Source organism: Aythya ferina, assembly GCF_964211825.1.
Source record: "Aythya ferina genome assembly, chromosome: 5".
NCBI lineage: Eukaryota > Metazoa > Chordata > Aves > Anseriformes > Anatidae > Aythya > Aythya ferina.
The window spans coordinates 21659450-21675880 of record NC_140301.1 but is presented as its reverse complement, the minus strand read 5'-3'; the positions used below and the strand labels follow the sequence as shown (position 1 = coordinate 21675880).

The window sequence follows — 16431 nt, the reverse complement described above, 5'->3', positions numbered from 1 at the left end:
AAACCTTGGTGTCCTGAAAAGTGAGCGGCATCCCAACTTTTGGCCTGAAGACACCATCAAGTGTAGGCATTTCTTGTGAATTACCACACAACCTCAGACTTACAATCAAGGACGTTAAATATGCTGATCTCTGATCACAAATAACAAAGTACTAACTGATCACAATGCAGAACCCATTGGACCTGTATCTCAGCAGGTTGACGATGCAAATAACTTGTTTTCCTTCCCAATACAGGACAATGCTGAACAGTTAAATACATACACAAACACATTACAAGATTATTTCCTTTAATCAACAATGAAAATATTTCACAATGAAAGCAGAAAACCCACAAGGTATCCCTAAAGAACTCTCTAATTGGAAGAGAAAGGGTGCTGGGTTCATCAGGTTCATGAAATCCTAATTCCAACACCCACTCCTCAGGCCACTTCCCTCTCCCGCTGTTGCTGACCCCAGGTCAGGCTGGAGTCAGAGCACTGCCTCCAGACCACCTGGGGTGCCTATACTGGTAACCAGCTTTTCTGGATGAGGTAGCTTTAAATAACGCCACATGTAGCACAAGTTCACGCCAGATCTGGAGCAGGCACTACATTTATGCAACCATTGGGCTGAAGCACAACAGTCACAGGAGTGCGGGGAATGGAGACTCCCCTTCAATTATGCATTGTGGAAATTTCAACAAAGATGCCTGTAAAGTCCTATAAATATCAGGCTATGAAAAGAAATCTGGCATCTCCCCGATTTGTATTTGAGGCAGACTATTTTGGCAAGGCTCTCCCCAGCCATGGTCCAAGCAAAAGCTATTACCAAAGAGAACTGGCACAGAACAAAGCTTGCCACACAGATTCAACTAAAATACTATTTTTGCCTTTTTTTTTTTTTTTTTTTTTTTTGAAAACAACTACTTAAATATCTTTAAAGACACATATACATCAAAAGCTTACTTGCTTTGTCTTACCATGAGCCATTTTCCACCAATAAATATCCCACCACATGACAAGCCCAAGACAGGCAATGCATCTCAAGTAAGGCTGAATCAGCTGCAACGTGTGACCCAGTTTTCACTCCAATGTAATAAAGAATGAAAACCTCAGGCCACGTGGACCCTCTGAAAAGCACAAGCACCAAAATCTGCCACATGCAAGGTTACCACTGCCAGACTACTTCTTAAGAAGTTGCTCTAAATAATTTTGAAGGAGTTGAGTACAGAGGCAAGTTAGAGAGAGCAATTATTGCCATGTAATTCTTTTAAATCTTGAAAAAAGTGAGAGAGACTGTTCAGAAAACATACATAGTCTCAATAACATAAGAAATATTAATGAATTATTCAGAGGCGACAACTTTATATGTTGCAAACATTTTAATGATTACTGTTGAGCTTACACATGGGGTGTTTTGTTGTTTTTAAACTTCAAACTGCAACAAGTTAAATAAATGTTTATAATATACAAAGAAAATACAACCAAAAGTAAAACTTGCTTTAAGTGTGCCTTGCACTAGGAACCAGTGTTTTTTGTAATAGCTTTATTGTTGAGCTGCACAAACACACTTAAGGATTTGATCTTTATAGCAGGGCATTTGAGAAATCAAAATATATTCCCACTTGAAAGAAAAAAAAAAGGTTGTGCATGATTATATGCAAAAACCCACTAAAATACTCCAATAGTGCAGGCACCATTAAAAAAGAAAAAGCTGGAGATGCCCATTAACTCTAAGTTTTAAGGAAGCAAGTTTCTGACCAGTTAGCTTAAAGCCAGCAAAACAGGGATCAGTGACGGCAACTGTAGTGTACAAGGTATTAAATGACAAACTTTACACAAATACACTGTTAGAAATTTGTATCAGTGAACACTGAAAATCTGATGATCTGTTCTTTGGAACAGTCAAACAGAACCACCTTAATTTCCAGTTGTGCAAGCCCTTGAAGCATCACACAGTGTTCTGTGCCAATTTCTTGCTGGCTGTGTAGTTACAAGGATTTGTTTTGTCATTAGCAGCTAACAAACTTATTCCACATGTTCCTAAAGCCTCACAGGTGAAAAAAGGCAAGTCTCGTCAGAGCACAGCGTGGAGATCATATTTTTTGCACACAAACACAAGAGGCTTCGCTAGTATCAAAAAACACTTCCTCGTGTCCCGTATTGCAGTCAGCAACTCAGTTGAGATGGAAGCCTTTCTCCATGGTAGCAGCCAGCAGACGCTCCCTCATGATCTCCTCAGAAGAATACTCAGGCAACTTCAGGTAATGGACACACGTATTCACAGATGGATAACTTGCATCTGTAGCATCAACCTGAGATAAAGGAACAACAATTGATACTGCACTTCTTCACAATACTTCCTTTAGAAGTTAAAAGCTTAAGGTCCTTTAAATTTATGACATGTATGTAACACCAACGAGCCACAAAACAGTGGCATCAGGAAATCTACAGACCAACTTACCAATTTATCTTTTTTATGTATATGAAAACCTTTGTAATCAATTATGATGTCACAGAACAGATCTGAAACAGAAGCTAGTACTGAAAACTCAGCACAGTGGTACGAATTAGAAAAGGAAGGAAAAATAGTATTTTTTCTTAATGTAGCGAGGACTACATTCAAAAGCCAGAATGGTTGGTTTGAGAGGTAACCTGCAGAACCCATACCTTGCGTACAACGGTGAGCCGGGGATGTAGGTTTGCCAGTCCTCCTGGCGGGAGTGTTGAGCAGCCAGTGGTGAACTGGAGGAAAGCCTTTCTTTCATCTGAAGACATACCACACAGAACTCTCACAAACCGAAGGAATCCGGGGCTTAAAATAAATTAAAAAAATCAGTTAAGATGGCAATTCCATGGTAAGTTGCTTTTTTTGTAAAGCACCTTTAGTAAAATCTAAGTAGTCACTGTAAGCCTCCAGTGCCTGTTCAGTAGTAGTAAGATAAGAACAGAACCACCACAAAGCATGTAAAAATACTTCTTTAATCTCCTTGCTGAACATTACACAGAAAAATGCAGGTAGGTAAATTTTCTTCATACTTATTCTCAAGTGTTATTTGGGTATTTTCTCTAAGAAGCGTTAGAGAAGTAGACAGAACTCAGACCTATCCTAAGAAGACTGACTAATCATAAGACCTTTCATGCACCACTTCCATTTATGTATAATTTCATTTCTATCCTGCTGAAGACCATCACACAGAAAAATAGAAAAAATGTAACAGACTAGAACAGAACTTCACAGAATCCTCCAGATACCACTGCTTTCATCTATACCAGCCCAAGGAACAAGCAGGAGGATGGGGTACGTATGAAGAAAGCACTGCTTGCCACAACATGCCCTCAGGTATCAGGAACCACATCTCAGCTGCATCTTTGTATGCAGGGCAGGGTAAGTAGAAGAATCCCTCTGCACAGCATCTTGGACTGACTAGAATCCTTCGCATCATACTTACACTAACACAGTTCCAAAAGTAATTTGTACTTCACAGCTAGCTACCAAACATGACAAGAAGCAGGAGAAAAATAAAAAAATAATAAAAAAACACCTGAACTAACAAACTACCAAGACCACTTCCCAATAGGCAATCCCAAGTATATTTTTTGCCCACAGTACATTTTTTGTTTTAACTACACTTGAAGAGAAAAATAAGAAAAAAGACAAATACCAAGAATACCCAATTGAAGTTGTAACTACCACCACAGACAGAAGTCAAAACCCTGAAGTGCTACTTCTTAGTAGCTTGTATGAGTTAGCTGCCCTTCTACTTTGACTAGGTTTTGACATTTTAATACTTCCTTTTTTTTTTTTAAAAAAAAAAAAAAAAAAAAAATCCTCTCATCACAAAGACCCTAAGTACCTTCTGTCTGTTGCAACGTATATAACTATTTCATATAGGTATGGCAATTAGTTGGGGTTAATACTGGCTGAAGAGCAATTTGGCTTTTTCCATCTAAGAAACGTTCTGGACATTTTTGCACATCATGCGTCTTTTAGCTACTATTTTTAAATCACTTAGACTGCAATTACCTGTCTCGTGTATATCCCAGCTTAGGTTCCGTATAATTGATGATATCCTCTGCTGCCCAAGAAGGCGACTGATTTCCACAAAGAATCATCTGAACTTCTTCGTGGCTGAAGGAACTCAGCTTCTCCATTGGGAAGACTCTATTGAAGCCATCTTTAATTTATACAAGACACAGTTATACATGCAAGTCAAAAGAATGTTTATAAAAATAACATAAGCATTTCAATTGTACTTCAATCAAATCAGAATCAACCAACAATTTCTTAATCAATGAACAAAGAATCTCTTCAAGGTTAACAATGGCATAAGTAATGCAATGCTATGAAGTGCATCTCTTACCTGCTACATCCTTAATTTAAAAGTTTGTGTTTCAAAGCCATTCTAAGCTAGTACTTTAAACCAGGATACCCAGAACACCGCTGATTCCACCTAAATACACACATATATTCTGCCATAATGAAAATTACCTCGGAATGCCTCCATCTGTTTCTGTATACCAGTATGCATACAGAAGTCAAACATGAGATCTACGTACTCCTCTGCATTATCCATTGTGACAGTCTGCAAAAACAACACAAATACCATAAGACTTCATTCTGCATTAGAATTACTGCTGAGATTTCTGAAGGTAGGTTCTTTCCTTACCTCATCTTCACCACCTGGTTTCAGATCCACAGCTGTAAACCCATATACTTTGGACGAAGGGCAAAACTGAAAATTTAAACTTCAAAACAGGAAGACAGTTACTAACTGGAAGCAAGTTTGCTACTGCTTTTACAAATACACCAGATTTATGAACTACAACCTTCCTTTCCCCTCTACTTCCAAACACTGTTTGTGGATCATTTAGTACATATCTGAATAGTCACACCATGGTAGCAAACTACAGTCAGTGACGCACTATGCAAACAGTGGTTCATGTCTACGCTATGCATGTGTGTATTCACCCATGGCTTATTTGGTTTTGAATACTACCAAAAACATCTTACAGTTTGGCATTGTTAATCAGCTTCAAAACTGTGAACTCAATTAAACTGCTCAAGTAGTCTCAAATAACTCTTTATATGAATTCCCGACAGTAACAGTTACAGGGCCACTTAACATATTAGACATTTGGGCCCTTCAACAGTGCTACTTGCATTCTTTCTCGTGTCACCCATAAGTCAGCAAGGCCATAAGCAATTACTGAACCTTAACTATGCAATCCCTGTGGCACAAGATGATTTTAATAAGTAATATTAATGGTAGAAGAACCAGCGTTTCAAAAGAAATAATTCAGAACTACAAAAGATAACATCCCTATCCACATTCACACCGGTATTTTTTTGTTTCTTTAACATTTACTGACCTTTAGCAAATCTTCTGCTTAACATAGTCTCCAAACACTGCACTGTGTGTCTATTAACACAATCCCAAATTTCAGAATTGCCCAAATTTCTCAATCTGTCCTCTTTAAAACTCCTCAGAAGACTTAATTAATGTCAACAGTTGCAATAACAAACCTACTGATTCACATATTTGTAAAGATCTTCACAGATATTTGGGTGTTTCTACAGTCATTATGACATCACAGTGCAGCCACATTTAAGTTGAAATAATAAAAAAGAACAATGAATGAGAAGGAAAAACTCTCAAAGTACGGAATAAGAATATACCTACTCAGAGCAAGCTGGATTTTGCTGCACCTCTAATGATTGCACCTTTCCCCAACAATACTATTTAAAACAAATAAATCTTCATTTTTAATTAAACATGGTAACGTTGGTAACATTTGCATGTAATACAACACTGTTTGCATATTTATAAATTCAAGAATTCTTACCCTAAATCCTCTATGCTAAGTGGGGGTCCAGAACCTGATGGGTTCTTCAGCATTAATTCCTGTAGCTTTGTATTTTTTTCATCTTCTGACAGACTTTTGTTGCTTAAAATTTGACGCCTTTTAATTGCAAGGTCCTTAATTTCTTTTAGAAACCTAGCTCTATGTGGATTTATTAATTCAAAGTCTTCCCATGTTAAAATTCCATTAAACCACGCAGGAGGTTTAGGTTTTGGTGGATCAAGAATAAATTCCGATTTGGAGTCTTCTTCCAGACTGCCCACTGACAAGGAATCATGCCCTTCTTCCGTGGAAGCCTCTGACTGACTTTCAGTACAGTGCAAGTCTCTGTCACCCCGTGATTCATATATCAACTTACTCATGTTACTTTTAATGTCTCCCATACACATGAGTTTAAAAAAAGGCTTAGAAATGGGTAAATCCACAAGTCTGTTGTCCTGAATGCATTTAGCCAAGAAAATTCCAAGGAAATGAAAGAGTTTTGTTATTCTTTCAAGTTCATCACTGTCTTGTGGGAATGGTGCTGTGAAGAGTCCACATGATCGCTGTACATAGTAGCCAGGGGGTTTTAATCCACCACCAATATCAACCTGATTTAAGAGATGGGAGAAAAAAAAAGATAACATTGTTAAGGGTGAATTTAATTTTACAATTGTGCTGTTTAATTTATTATACTGTACTTCTATATTAAAAAGAAAACAGGTGAGAAAGACAGCTGTGGAACATTGTGGTCATTCTTGACCATGGAGAGCAGCTGCTCACTGACCATGTGTTCTTCCCTTCCTGCCCATCTAGCTCATTTTTCTTTTACAGAAGTTTTGTACACTAACAGTTAAAAATGCAAACATATATATACCTGCCGAGACTCATCATCTGGAAAATCATCATCACAAAGCCAAGCTCCCAAATCTGTCCGCTGAAATTCTGCTGCTACCAATGCATAAAATTCCAAGGTAGGACCCAGGCCTGTTCCTTCCTCACCTAAAAATTCAACCTATTAAAAACATAAGGAACGTTAATAATAAAAGAAAATTCTAATGAAAAGATCAATGTTGGTTATGCAACAGGATATTCCATATACTGGAATTAGAAATAGCTACCTAACCTCACTCTGCTAGGCAGATATGCTTTACCTCTAGAACAGATTTTCTGTCTGCATGAATCTGCATGACATTTTCTGCCCATTCCATCAGGGAATCACCTCGCGGAACTTTCACTCTTTCGTGCTTCAGGCGTCCAACTCTGAATTCTCCTGGATCATCACGTCGCACTGTGCTTGTTGTCCTTGTCCTTTCAACGGTGGCTTCACGTCTGTTCTGTAGCCAGACAATCGCTCTAGAAAAATAAAACACAACACAAAACAGATGTTTAAAACTTGGATGTCTACCAATGTTACGGCAAAATTTACTCGCATACTTAAAGAAACATAGAACCAAAGGCGAAGTATAGTGTTATTTTATATGTGAACGACTAAGTTATAAAAACTGGTAACGGTATAAAAAAGTATAAAAAAGTCAACTTAAAAAAATCCACCATGTTACTACTGTTATAGGGATTATGAGGGTGCTTTGTCCCTCTCCAAAAGACCTGCATCAATCAAGCAAGAACAGCTGCCTCTAGTAACAGTACTTACATGAAATCAAAGTTCAAAATTCTCATACATATTGTCATCCATGCAGCAATAATCTACCGCCTGTTGGCTGTTTTGTCTGACTAAGCTAAGTAAAAATAAATGAAGGAATAATCATCAAACCACTGTACTAAATAAAAAAATAGAAGATACGTGCTTTGGTGTATGTTTTCAGAAAACAATTCACAGCTATTAGGAAAGCTTTTTTATTTTTGTTTCTTAGTACGTTATGTAATAGACTGCAACCCAGTTGAATTATCTATTGCCCAATACAGCCACCTAGCTAGAGTCACACAATCAAGTGTTCAGTTAAGAAGCTAAAAAAAAAAAAATAATAATAAATCAAACTTCTTCAAAGGAAAACGCCTGGAGAACATCAAACAGAAGACAGGCTGCTACTCATCATGAACTTCTAACACAATGAACAAGAAATGTTTCAAGCGCCTGAAAGTTCTGAAGTTTCCCAGCATCTTCCCTTTTTTCCTGCCTACCTACCTACAATGCTTCGTATTTGGAATCTTGTTCCAGTAACATCCTCCTGTGAATTACTAATTCAAAAAGGTATTAAAAAAAAAAAAAAAAAGCAGTCTGACAGGTGTTTTTTCCTGTTTTTGTTTTTGTTTGTTTACCTTGATGCTCCAAATGCTGTGCATGTGAAGTACAACTGTCTGGTTTCAAATGGAATTAAGAAAGGACACTTGCTTGTTAGCTGCTCGCACCAGTCTGGCAAAGCTCCACTTGCTAGTGCCAAGGGTTCCTGTATTTTAAAAGAAGAAAGAAAAAAAATAAAAATTGTTTTTAATATTACACTCAGATTGTCCTAACAAGTTTGTAACTAAGTAAATAGACACCCAATATGCCCATGCCAGGTTTCCACCTGTATTTGAGCAAGTTTCTAGCAAGTTTCTTCCTTCTCAGCAATCATCACTTTTTTTTTTTTCTTTCAAACACTCTGAACAAGAAGTTCAAGTTTCTAGTACTTGCGAGCGGACACAGTATGCTTTGGCACATACATTAAGAACTGTACTAAATCTCTAGGATACATACTAACACTATGGGTCTACCATTATCTGGAGAGAATTACTTCTGAGTTTTGCCCAAAAGTGATTAAATACCTCTTCAATACTGGAAAACACCAAAAGAAATTCAGTGGTAATAAAGATAAGCTATAGGGAAATATTACCATAGTCCTTTCTAAAATACAAGTGTAACAAAAAATACTGCAGAAATTATTACTACAATGATATTTGTGTGTCTAAACAGTCTTCAAAAGAACATGAAAAACTGAACTTTTTTTTTTAAATTAACAATTAGGGGAACTTAACTGTAACAAAAGAACCTCAAAAAGTACAAAGAAGAACTGAGCAAGTTGAGGATATTTATCTTTAAATCTTTATTAAAGAAAACCTATTAAAAAACCTACTACCTGAAGAAAAACCCTACCTAGTGAAGAACTACCTCTTTAATCTTTTTTTTAGTGCATCTGACTGATACCAAGTTTTCTAAATGTCTTTTTTAAAGCTCTGAATCTGTACACATTGGAATCCTTGTGATCTCTGATACAGTTAGTTGCATTTGTCACATCAGCAAGCAGACACATAAATACACTACATACAGCAATGTTTGGTGCAGAAGTAAAAGGAAAAATATGGTTCTGTAAGTGGAGCCTATCTGACCACAGTTCCAAAGAAATCTGCTCATTCCCAACAAGCGTAATAAATAGTAACAAACTATTCTGGTTTCTTGACAAGTTTCAGACTACATAAAGGAAGCAGACTAGTTTACTTAAAGGGCTGACATCTTAAATCTGTCATTTTAAAAAGAATAGCATTTAAAGAGTATCTAATAGCAAGAAGCTAAACTATGCATTATTTTGTAGTTAAATTCCAAAGTCAAACCTGTTTTGTGGTAAACCTCATCTTTCAAATAGGTCCCAAATCTGTTCTATTTTATTGCAATACAAGAACATTTTAACAGTATAGAGGGTAAATTTAACAGTATAGAGGTAAATTTTGTAAAGCACACAGAAAAATGCATTTATAGCTTAGAACAAAACGAGAAAAACAAACAAAACAGTAACTGCCACTGTTTTCAGTAAATTTCATTTGCATAACTCCATATCCCCAAACCTTACCCGAGGGTGCATGTGCATGGAAGACACGACACCAAACAACTCCCTTGGAATCCTCCCCCCACCCTCTACTCAGGGACTGGAGGTTACAGGATTGCAGCAATAACTTCATGATGACATTTACTCAGTTATCGCATATCATAATAATACTCCTGTTCCATTTGGGATTTTCAATTTTAAAACTTCAGGTTTTTGCTAGTGGACAAAGAGCTGCTGTTAATTAAACCAGGAAAATTTGCAATTGTGATGGTGAGTTTCAGGAAGTTTGACACCTATGGAGTCCATATGCAAGTCTATAGACCAAAGCAAATACTTGGTAGTGTCTCATTAAGTCCCCTCATTATTCTGTATCCACCAGCTCATTAGAATGAATATTGAAGTTTGAGTCAGATTAAGTTGACTATATGTCAACCAAGATAGTCTAGGTAGTGCCTAATGCAAATAAAAACGTTTACAGTAAACTGGTGAGAACTTTCCTTAACCTGCAGAGGATTTTACAGTTAGTTAGACAAACTAGATCATACAAACTTCACATATATCAAGGCCTATGTTGGGGAACATAACTGCTGTCACTTAAAAACAACTGTCTCAATTAGGATAAAAAAAATTATTCTCCATAACTATACCATTCCTCAGTGTGTCTTTATTCAGACTAGTCCATTCTTAGAGCATTTACTCATTCAAAATATAAGGAAATATATACTGCATGAAACAATTCAGAAGTCAAAATGGCAAAAAAGCTAATAATTCCAAACAGTCAAAGTAAGGAAGAGTCTTAAAAACAATATTATCCATACAGACTATGCATAATATGATACCTCAATCTGCTGCAGAATCTTTGTAGTAATTTTTTTGCTTGTGAATTCATCTGGTGGAAAGTTAAACTGAGGATGCTCATCTCCTTCTGAAATGCAAAGAAAAAGTTTTCCCTTACTTTGTGTCCATTAGAACATTTAAGAAACCCTGCTATTTAATGCACATACCTTCTTGAGCAGTTCGTGCTGTGTAAGGGTCACTGGCAACTATATACAAAATGCGAAGTAACTGCAGAACATCTTCTACTCCACAGGAGTTCTGCCCACTGCCAGCTTTTGCCTGAGGTTGCTCCTTTGCCAAACTAAGGATATCAGAATTTTGAAGAGTAGAAATGGCTCCCTGGCTTAATCCAGATTTTGATCCATGTTCACAAAAATCCTGTGGGAAAAAATAAATAAATAAATGAAAACTGCATGTCACAGTCGTTATGACTATGTGCTCCAAGTCAATGATTTAAAAAAATCAGAATGGTTGCTGTGTTTAACCTGAATATTTAGTTCAGTTGTAGATAGCTCAAATCATGATTCAAATGCACTAACACAACTATATTTAACATTTAAAAAACAAACAAACAAAAAAAACAAACAGTAAAAACTAAACTTGATATTGTGAACTTTCAAGTTTGCTATCTACATTATACCCTCTCCCCCCCACCCCTTTACAAGCACCTTTAAAGCTGCAAAAATAAAAGCATACAGCCAAACATAATAATATTTAAAAACAAAACAAAACAAAAACAAAAAAAAAAAAAACTTGGATGCAGACATATACCTTGTATGCAGCTATGAGCTGGGAACAATTTCTGTTTTTCCTAATACTTTTATTAGTGCCGGTTAATTTCCAGTGGCGCAGGAAAGCTGAGTCTGCATTCTTCTGCAGGTAGGTTATCAAGTCATTCTTTGGTAATTCATCAGTGCCAAGGTACTGCTCCACATGCTCTACTGACCAGCAACCCTACAACAGGAACCAACAAATGTTGGTTTTTCCTGATTGTAAAGTCTTAAAGATTACACATGCATTACATACTATAAGGAAACATGCATTAACAAATACACTCACTCATATCCTTTAGCTAATTGAAAACTGTTAGTTTTTTTAATGTAGCTTTTCAAAAACTGCGATAATTCTTGTTTTGCTTTTGTTTAAACAGCCATAACAACATACACAAAGGCATAAAAGCAAGTCTTACCATTTTTCCATTTTCTTTCTCTTTATCAGAATCCTTCATTTCTCTGTACATGATCCTAGATATTAAAACAAGGAGTTAATATTTCATACTCACAGCATGTTCTCTAAATTCTGAAGTGACACATTGAGATGTTAGACATCAATGACATTGAGGTAACAGTGTAAAAAAGCAGGAACAGCTGATATTCACTTTACAGAACATCTGGTATACCCTGATACAGCAAAGCTCTTAAATGTGTATATAATTTTCATGCTCTGTATAAATTAAATGCTTTTCAAGATAACTGTTTCTTTAAGTGAGGTTTGAGTAATCAAACCGTCTTTATTGTGCAGATTTCCCAACCCTGCTTTAGAATCTGTATTACACATGCACCAACTCTTTGAAAGTTTCCATTTCTACAGTCATTTGCTGTTTATGAACTTGGGAGATACATGCATTTACAACTATTTCTAGTGCTTTTTGACTAAAAGATAGTTTAGTTACAGAACACTTTTGGACACAAGGCAACTAGCTAGCTGTAACACAGAAGCACTGAAAAAATCTGAAGTACAAAGTTAAAAAACTGCAACCACAATACTGAAGTTCTTGTTTTTTGTACATGTTCATTTTCTGATATGACAGAAATTATGTTGGTATAGTAAATGGATTCCACACACACAACAATATCGCCTTGTAATTTCTGTCTATTACTGTAAAGCAAGTAAGGCCAAGTGAGGGTAGAGAGAGCAGTTGAAGCTAGGAAGAGACCTAGTCCAATACCCCTGCTCAAAGCAACATCACCTGGAGCAGCTTGCTTAGGTTGGTGTTGAGTATCTCCAGGGAGCATGACTCTACAACCTCTCTGGACAATTTGTTTCAGTGTTCAATCTCCCTCGCAATTAGAATTATTTCTCTGATTATGTGGAATTTTCTGTACTTCAATTTGTGCTGATGTCTTCTTCTTTCACTTGTCACAACAAAGAGAACTCTTGCTAAATCTTTCTCAGTTCCTCTCATCAGGTATCCACACATACTGACAAGATCCCACAAGCCTTTCTTCCCCCAGGCAGTCCAAGATCTCTCAGACTCTTCCCATGACAAATGCTACAGGCCCTTAAATCATCCTACCTGCTCTTTGCTAAACTTACTCCTGGTCCCAAGTCTCTTGTACTAGGGCATCCAGTACTGGCCACAGCATTTCAAATGCCTCTCACCAGTGCTGAGTAGAGGGGAAAGATCATTTTCTTCAAACTGTTGGCAGTGCTCTTCCTAATGAAGCCTAGGATGCTGCTGACCTTCTTTGCTGCAACAGTGCATAGTTAGCTCATGTTCCGTTTGATGTCTACCAAGACCCTCTGTCAAGCTGCCTTCCAGCCTGTACCAATGCATGCAGTTATTCTTCCCCAGCTGCTGGACTTTTCCCTCTGTGCAACTTCCTGAGGTTCCTGTCTCCCCAGAGGTCCATTGGAGTCGCAGCACAACCGGCAGGTGTATCAGTGACTCCTCCCAGTTCGTCACCTAGGAGCTGGCTGAGGGTTTACTCTGTCCCATCATACAGTTCATTAATGAACTGAACCGAGTAGTGACCTCTGGGGTACACCATTAATGACCCATCTCTAGCTGGACTTCATGCTGATGATTGCAACCCTGGCAGTTCAGGCAGTTCTCTGACCACCTCACTGTCTAGTCCAATCAATTTGTTCATGAGGATGTTATGGGAGAAACTGTCAAAAATCCTTACTAAAGCCAAAGAAAATGACATTCTCTGCCCTCCCCTCATACACTGAGCTAGCCATCTCATTGTAGAAAGCGATCAGGTTGGTTAAGCATGATTTCCATTTCATAAAGCCTTAAAACCTTTTTGTCCTTCATTCTTTGAAAATGGTTTCCAGCACTGTTTGCTCCATCACCTTTCCAGAGATGAAGGAAAGGGTAACCAGTCTGTAGTTCCTCAGCTCCTTGCCTGTCCAGGGAATAGTTGTGACATTTGCTTTCTTCTGGCCCTAAGAAATCTCTCACAATTTTTCAAAAATACAATCAAGGACCTTTCAAAAGCAGCCTGCTCCTTCAGCACTTGTGGGTGAATGCCCATCAGTTCACATGGACTTGTATGCCCTGCTTCTTTAAATACTTCCTAACCTGTTGCCCTTTATGCCCCTTGCCAGATTCAACTTCAGATCAACTTTGGCTTTCCTTACCCCATACAAACATGCTCTATGTCTCTATATTTCTCCTGAGTCACTTGACCCTTCTAACATCATTTGAATGCTTCCTTTTTATGTTGTGAATTCTGTTGGGAGTTCCTTCATCCATGCATGGTCTCTTACTGCCTCTGCTTGAACTGCCACACACTGGGACAGACTGGTCTTGAGTACAGAAGAAATTAGCCAGTTCTCCTGGGACCCTTCTTTTCTCTCTAGGACTTTATGCCCGTGGGATTCTTCCAAGCAGATCCCTGAACAGGCTATGTTCTGCTGTCTTGGTCAACTGCTTGACTTTTTAAATATTATGAACAAATCACAGTTGAACTTTAGAGGTTATGACTTTTTATGTTTTGAAGTAGTCAAAGCACTAGCTTTAAAACCAATACAAACATTCTAACAAAAATACAAGAAAAAATAATTCTAGCATTGTTTTCTGCAAAGGAGGAAAACAGGTTAAAATGGTTTTATACCTGTTTCCTAATCAGTCACACAGTGTTCTCTTTAAAGAATAACAAACTTGTGAGCTTACGTGTATGTTGGCTCCCAAATACGTCTAAGTTTGTCAGATTTCACATTGCCATTACAGGAAAGCTGTAACAATTTCTGTACATAGTAAAAGATGGTAGATCGGAAGTTTGTTAGGGGCAGTTCTACTTCTCGAGTTGTTCCAAGACCTGAAACTTTCAACGTAAGTGCTAAACGTGGTGAAGGCATGCACTCAACCTCTTCCAACAGTTCTGAATGAGGGGTACCTGCGCATGAAAAATTGAGATGTTAATACAAAACACATAAAGCATGGCAAGTTGGCTTAAACATTAATGAAGTGGTTCAATAAGAAAGTGTAGAGATTTCCTGCACACCTACCAGTGAGACTATGCTGAGTTAAAACTACAAGCTATAACTAAGTACTATAATTATAACACTTCTCTACGTGAGAAAAGCTAACAGCAGTTTTTGGAATCCATGTTGATCCTTACGTCTTGGTTACATCCTCTTTAATATTATACAGCACATGGATTCTTCTTTGCTTACGCAAAGCAAATCCATGTGCTTCCTATTACATTTACACCTGTCTGGTCACCAAAATCAACAATGGTTCACTTCTACATAAACCTAAACTATGTATTCCTTTCTTTGTGAATACTGATTGCACCTACAGAGTTGAACAAGAATCAGCTAAGGAACAAGATCATGTGCTATGCTGCTGGTCATACAGACTGCTCAGTTACTCTATTACTTTTTCCCTCACCATATTTTTGGATTGCTTCAACAAATCCTTTCTGATCAAAGCTATTCTGGGCAGCTCAACGCACAAATTATTCCCTGTAGGTAGAACCAGACATAGCAAGAGATCTAATCGCCAATCTGAGTTAAATTCATGAGTACGGATGTTTTATACAGCACTTAGTTTACTTCTCCCTCAATAGTGCTTGGACATGCAAAGGCAAATGAAACTCTCATTGAAACAAAGAAAAGCCACACAAACACAAAAGCATGTTGTATTGGTTAACAGTGATAGGATCCCTGAAGCCTAACAGGACCTTAACAGTAAGTCTCTGGATCAGATGTCATAAATATGTCTTGGCAGCATACCTGGTGGAGGGATTTCTAGATCAGTTGTTTGTTGAACATTAGTACGACCAGGTCTTGGGTCAAAAGCAGGAACCAAAGCAGAAAACTGTCGTTTCAATACATAATCATCATCCCATGTTCTTCTACGTCCTCCTTTGGTTTCATACTCCTCTTCTTCCTTAATAAAAAAAGCGGGGGAGAGGGATGTATTTTTATTTTAGGTTCTTTAACAAAGAATCATTTCATCCAAAATTTACATGTGCATCGTGGAATACAGCAGATACAGCAGTAACAAACAAAAGCTGACACAAAAGATATCAAAGCTGGTACTTAACAAGTGTTAGTTCCATTTAGTTGGTCAAGCAGGAATCAAAAGAATTAAGCAAAACTGCCAATGAAGAAAGAGAAACCAGCATTAGCGGGCTAAAATTAGAATAGGCATCTTTACAACTTCTGGAAAGAAGGAAAATTTCCTTGAAGCACCAAAATGGCATAGGGAAATGCATAGTAGTACAGACGAGCAGACTTGGTGTAGATACTTGGTGCATTCTACAAAATTTGGAATATCAAAGATTCAAACAAATCAGTGGAGTTAAAATAAATGCAGTAACGTTTCTGAAACCAATTAACTTTTTTTTAAAAAGTATATACCTATATTGATATATAACGTACATACATTTATTTAATCCAGAGATGAAATTAAATACCAAAGTACTGGAATTATTATTTTGGGAAGTAATTAACAAGCCTTTGCAAGTATTAATTGCTTATGACTTTTCCAAAACAGGCCTTGAATCTGTTCAGCTCCTTACTGAGGTAGAATTGCATAGTGTATGAGAGGGAACAGTACTGGAACCCAAGAAAGGAAAATGTGCTTTTGCAGATCTGATTCTTGTTGTGTAATCTACTTCTTCCCATGAAAAACAACAGGAGGTTCATTTAACCGTTTCTGAAAAGTGATCAGCAACCTGCAAACTGTGGTTATTAATTACATTGCAGCAAAATAGTATAAATAAATAATTCTGTGTATTTCTAACTTTGTATCTTTGTGCAGAAAGTGAAATAC

At 37.3% G+C, this 16431-nt stretch overlaps 1 protein-coding gene across 11 annotated transcripts in view; it reads right to left on the bottom strand.

The window, feature by feature from the left end:
* Window positions 1–1342: 1342 nt before the first annotated feature.
* HECTD1 (HECT domain E3 ubiquitin protein ligase 1) overlaps window positions 1343–16431 on the bottom strand; it is a 63290-nt gene continuing 48201 nt past the window's right edge. For 10 of the 11 annotated variants that reach the window (XM_084521188.1, XM_084521186.1, XM_084521185.1 and 7 more), the window contains 15 exons: window positions 15387–15543; window positions 14323–14545; window positions 11611–11665; window positions 11193–11375; window positions 10589–10799; window positions 10424–10509; window positions 8104–8231; window positions 6978–7179; window positions 6701–6838; window positions 5827–6434; window positions 4650–4728; window positions 4472–4565; window positions 4007–4157; window positions 2650–2794; window positions 1343–2294 (listed from right to left, as the gene is read on the bottom strand). In XM_084521188.1, coding sequence (XP_084377314.1) covers window positions 2157–2294; window positions 2650–2794; window positions 4007–4157; window positions 4472–4565; window positions 4650–4728; window positions 5827–6434; window positions 6701–6838; window positions 6978–7179; window positions 8104–8231; window positions 10424–10509; window positions 10589–10799; window positions 11193–11375; window positions 11611–11665; window positions 14323–14545; window positions 15387–15543 — 2598 coding nt within the window. In that variant the 3' untranslated portion in view covers window positions 1343–2156. The remainder of the gene's footprint in view (window positions 2295–2649; window positions 2795–4006; window positions 4158–4471; window positions 4566–4649; window positions 4729–5826; window positions 6435–6700; window positions 6839–6977; window positions 7180–8103; window positions 8232–10423; window positions 10510–10588; window positions 10800–11192; window positions 11376–11610; window positions 11666–14322; window positions 14546–15386; window positions 15544–16431) is intronic. The other variant, XM_084521195.1, reaches the window with a different exon arrangement.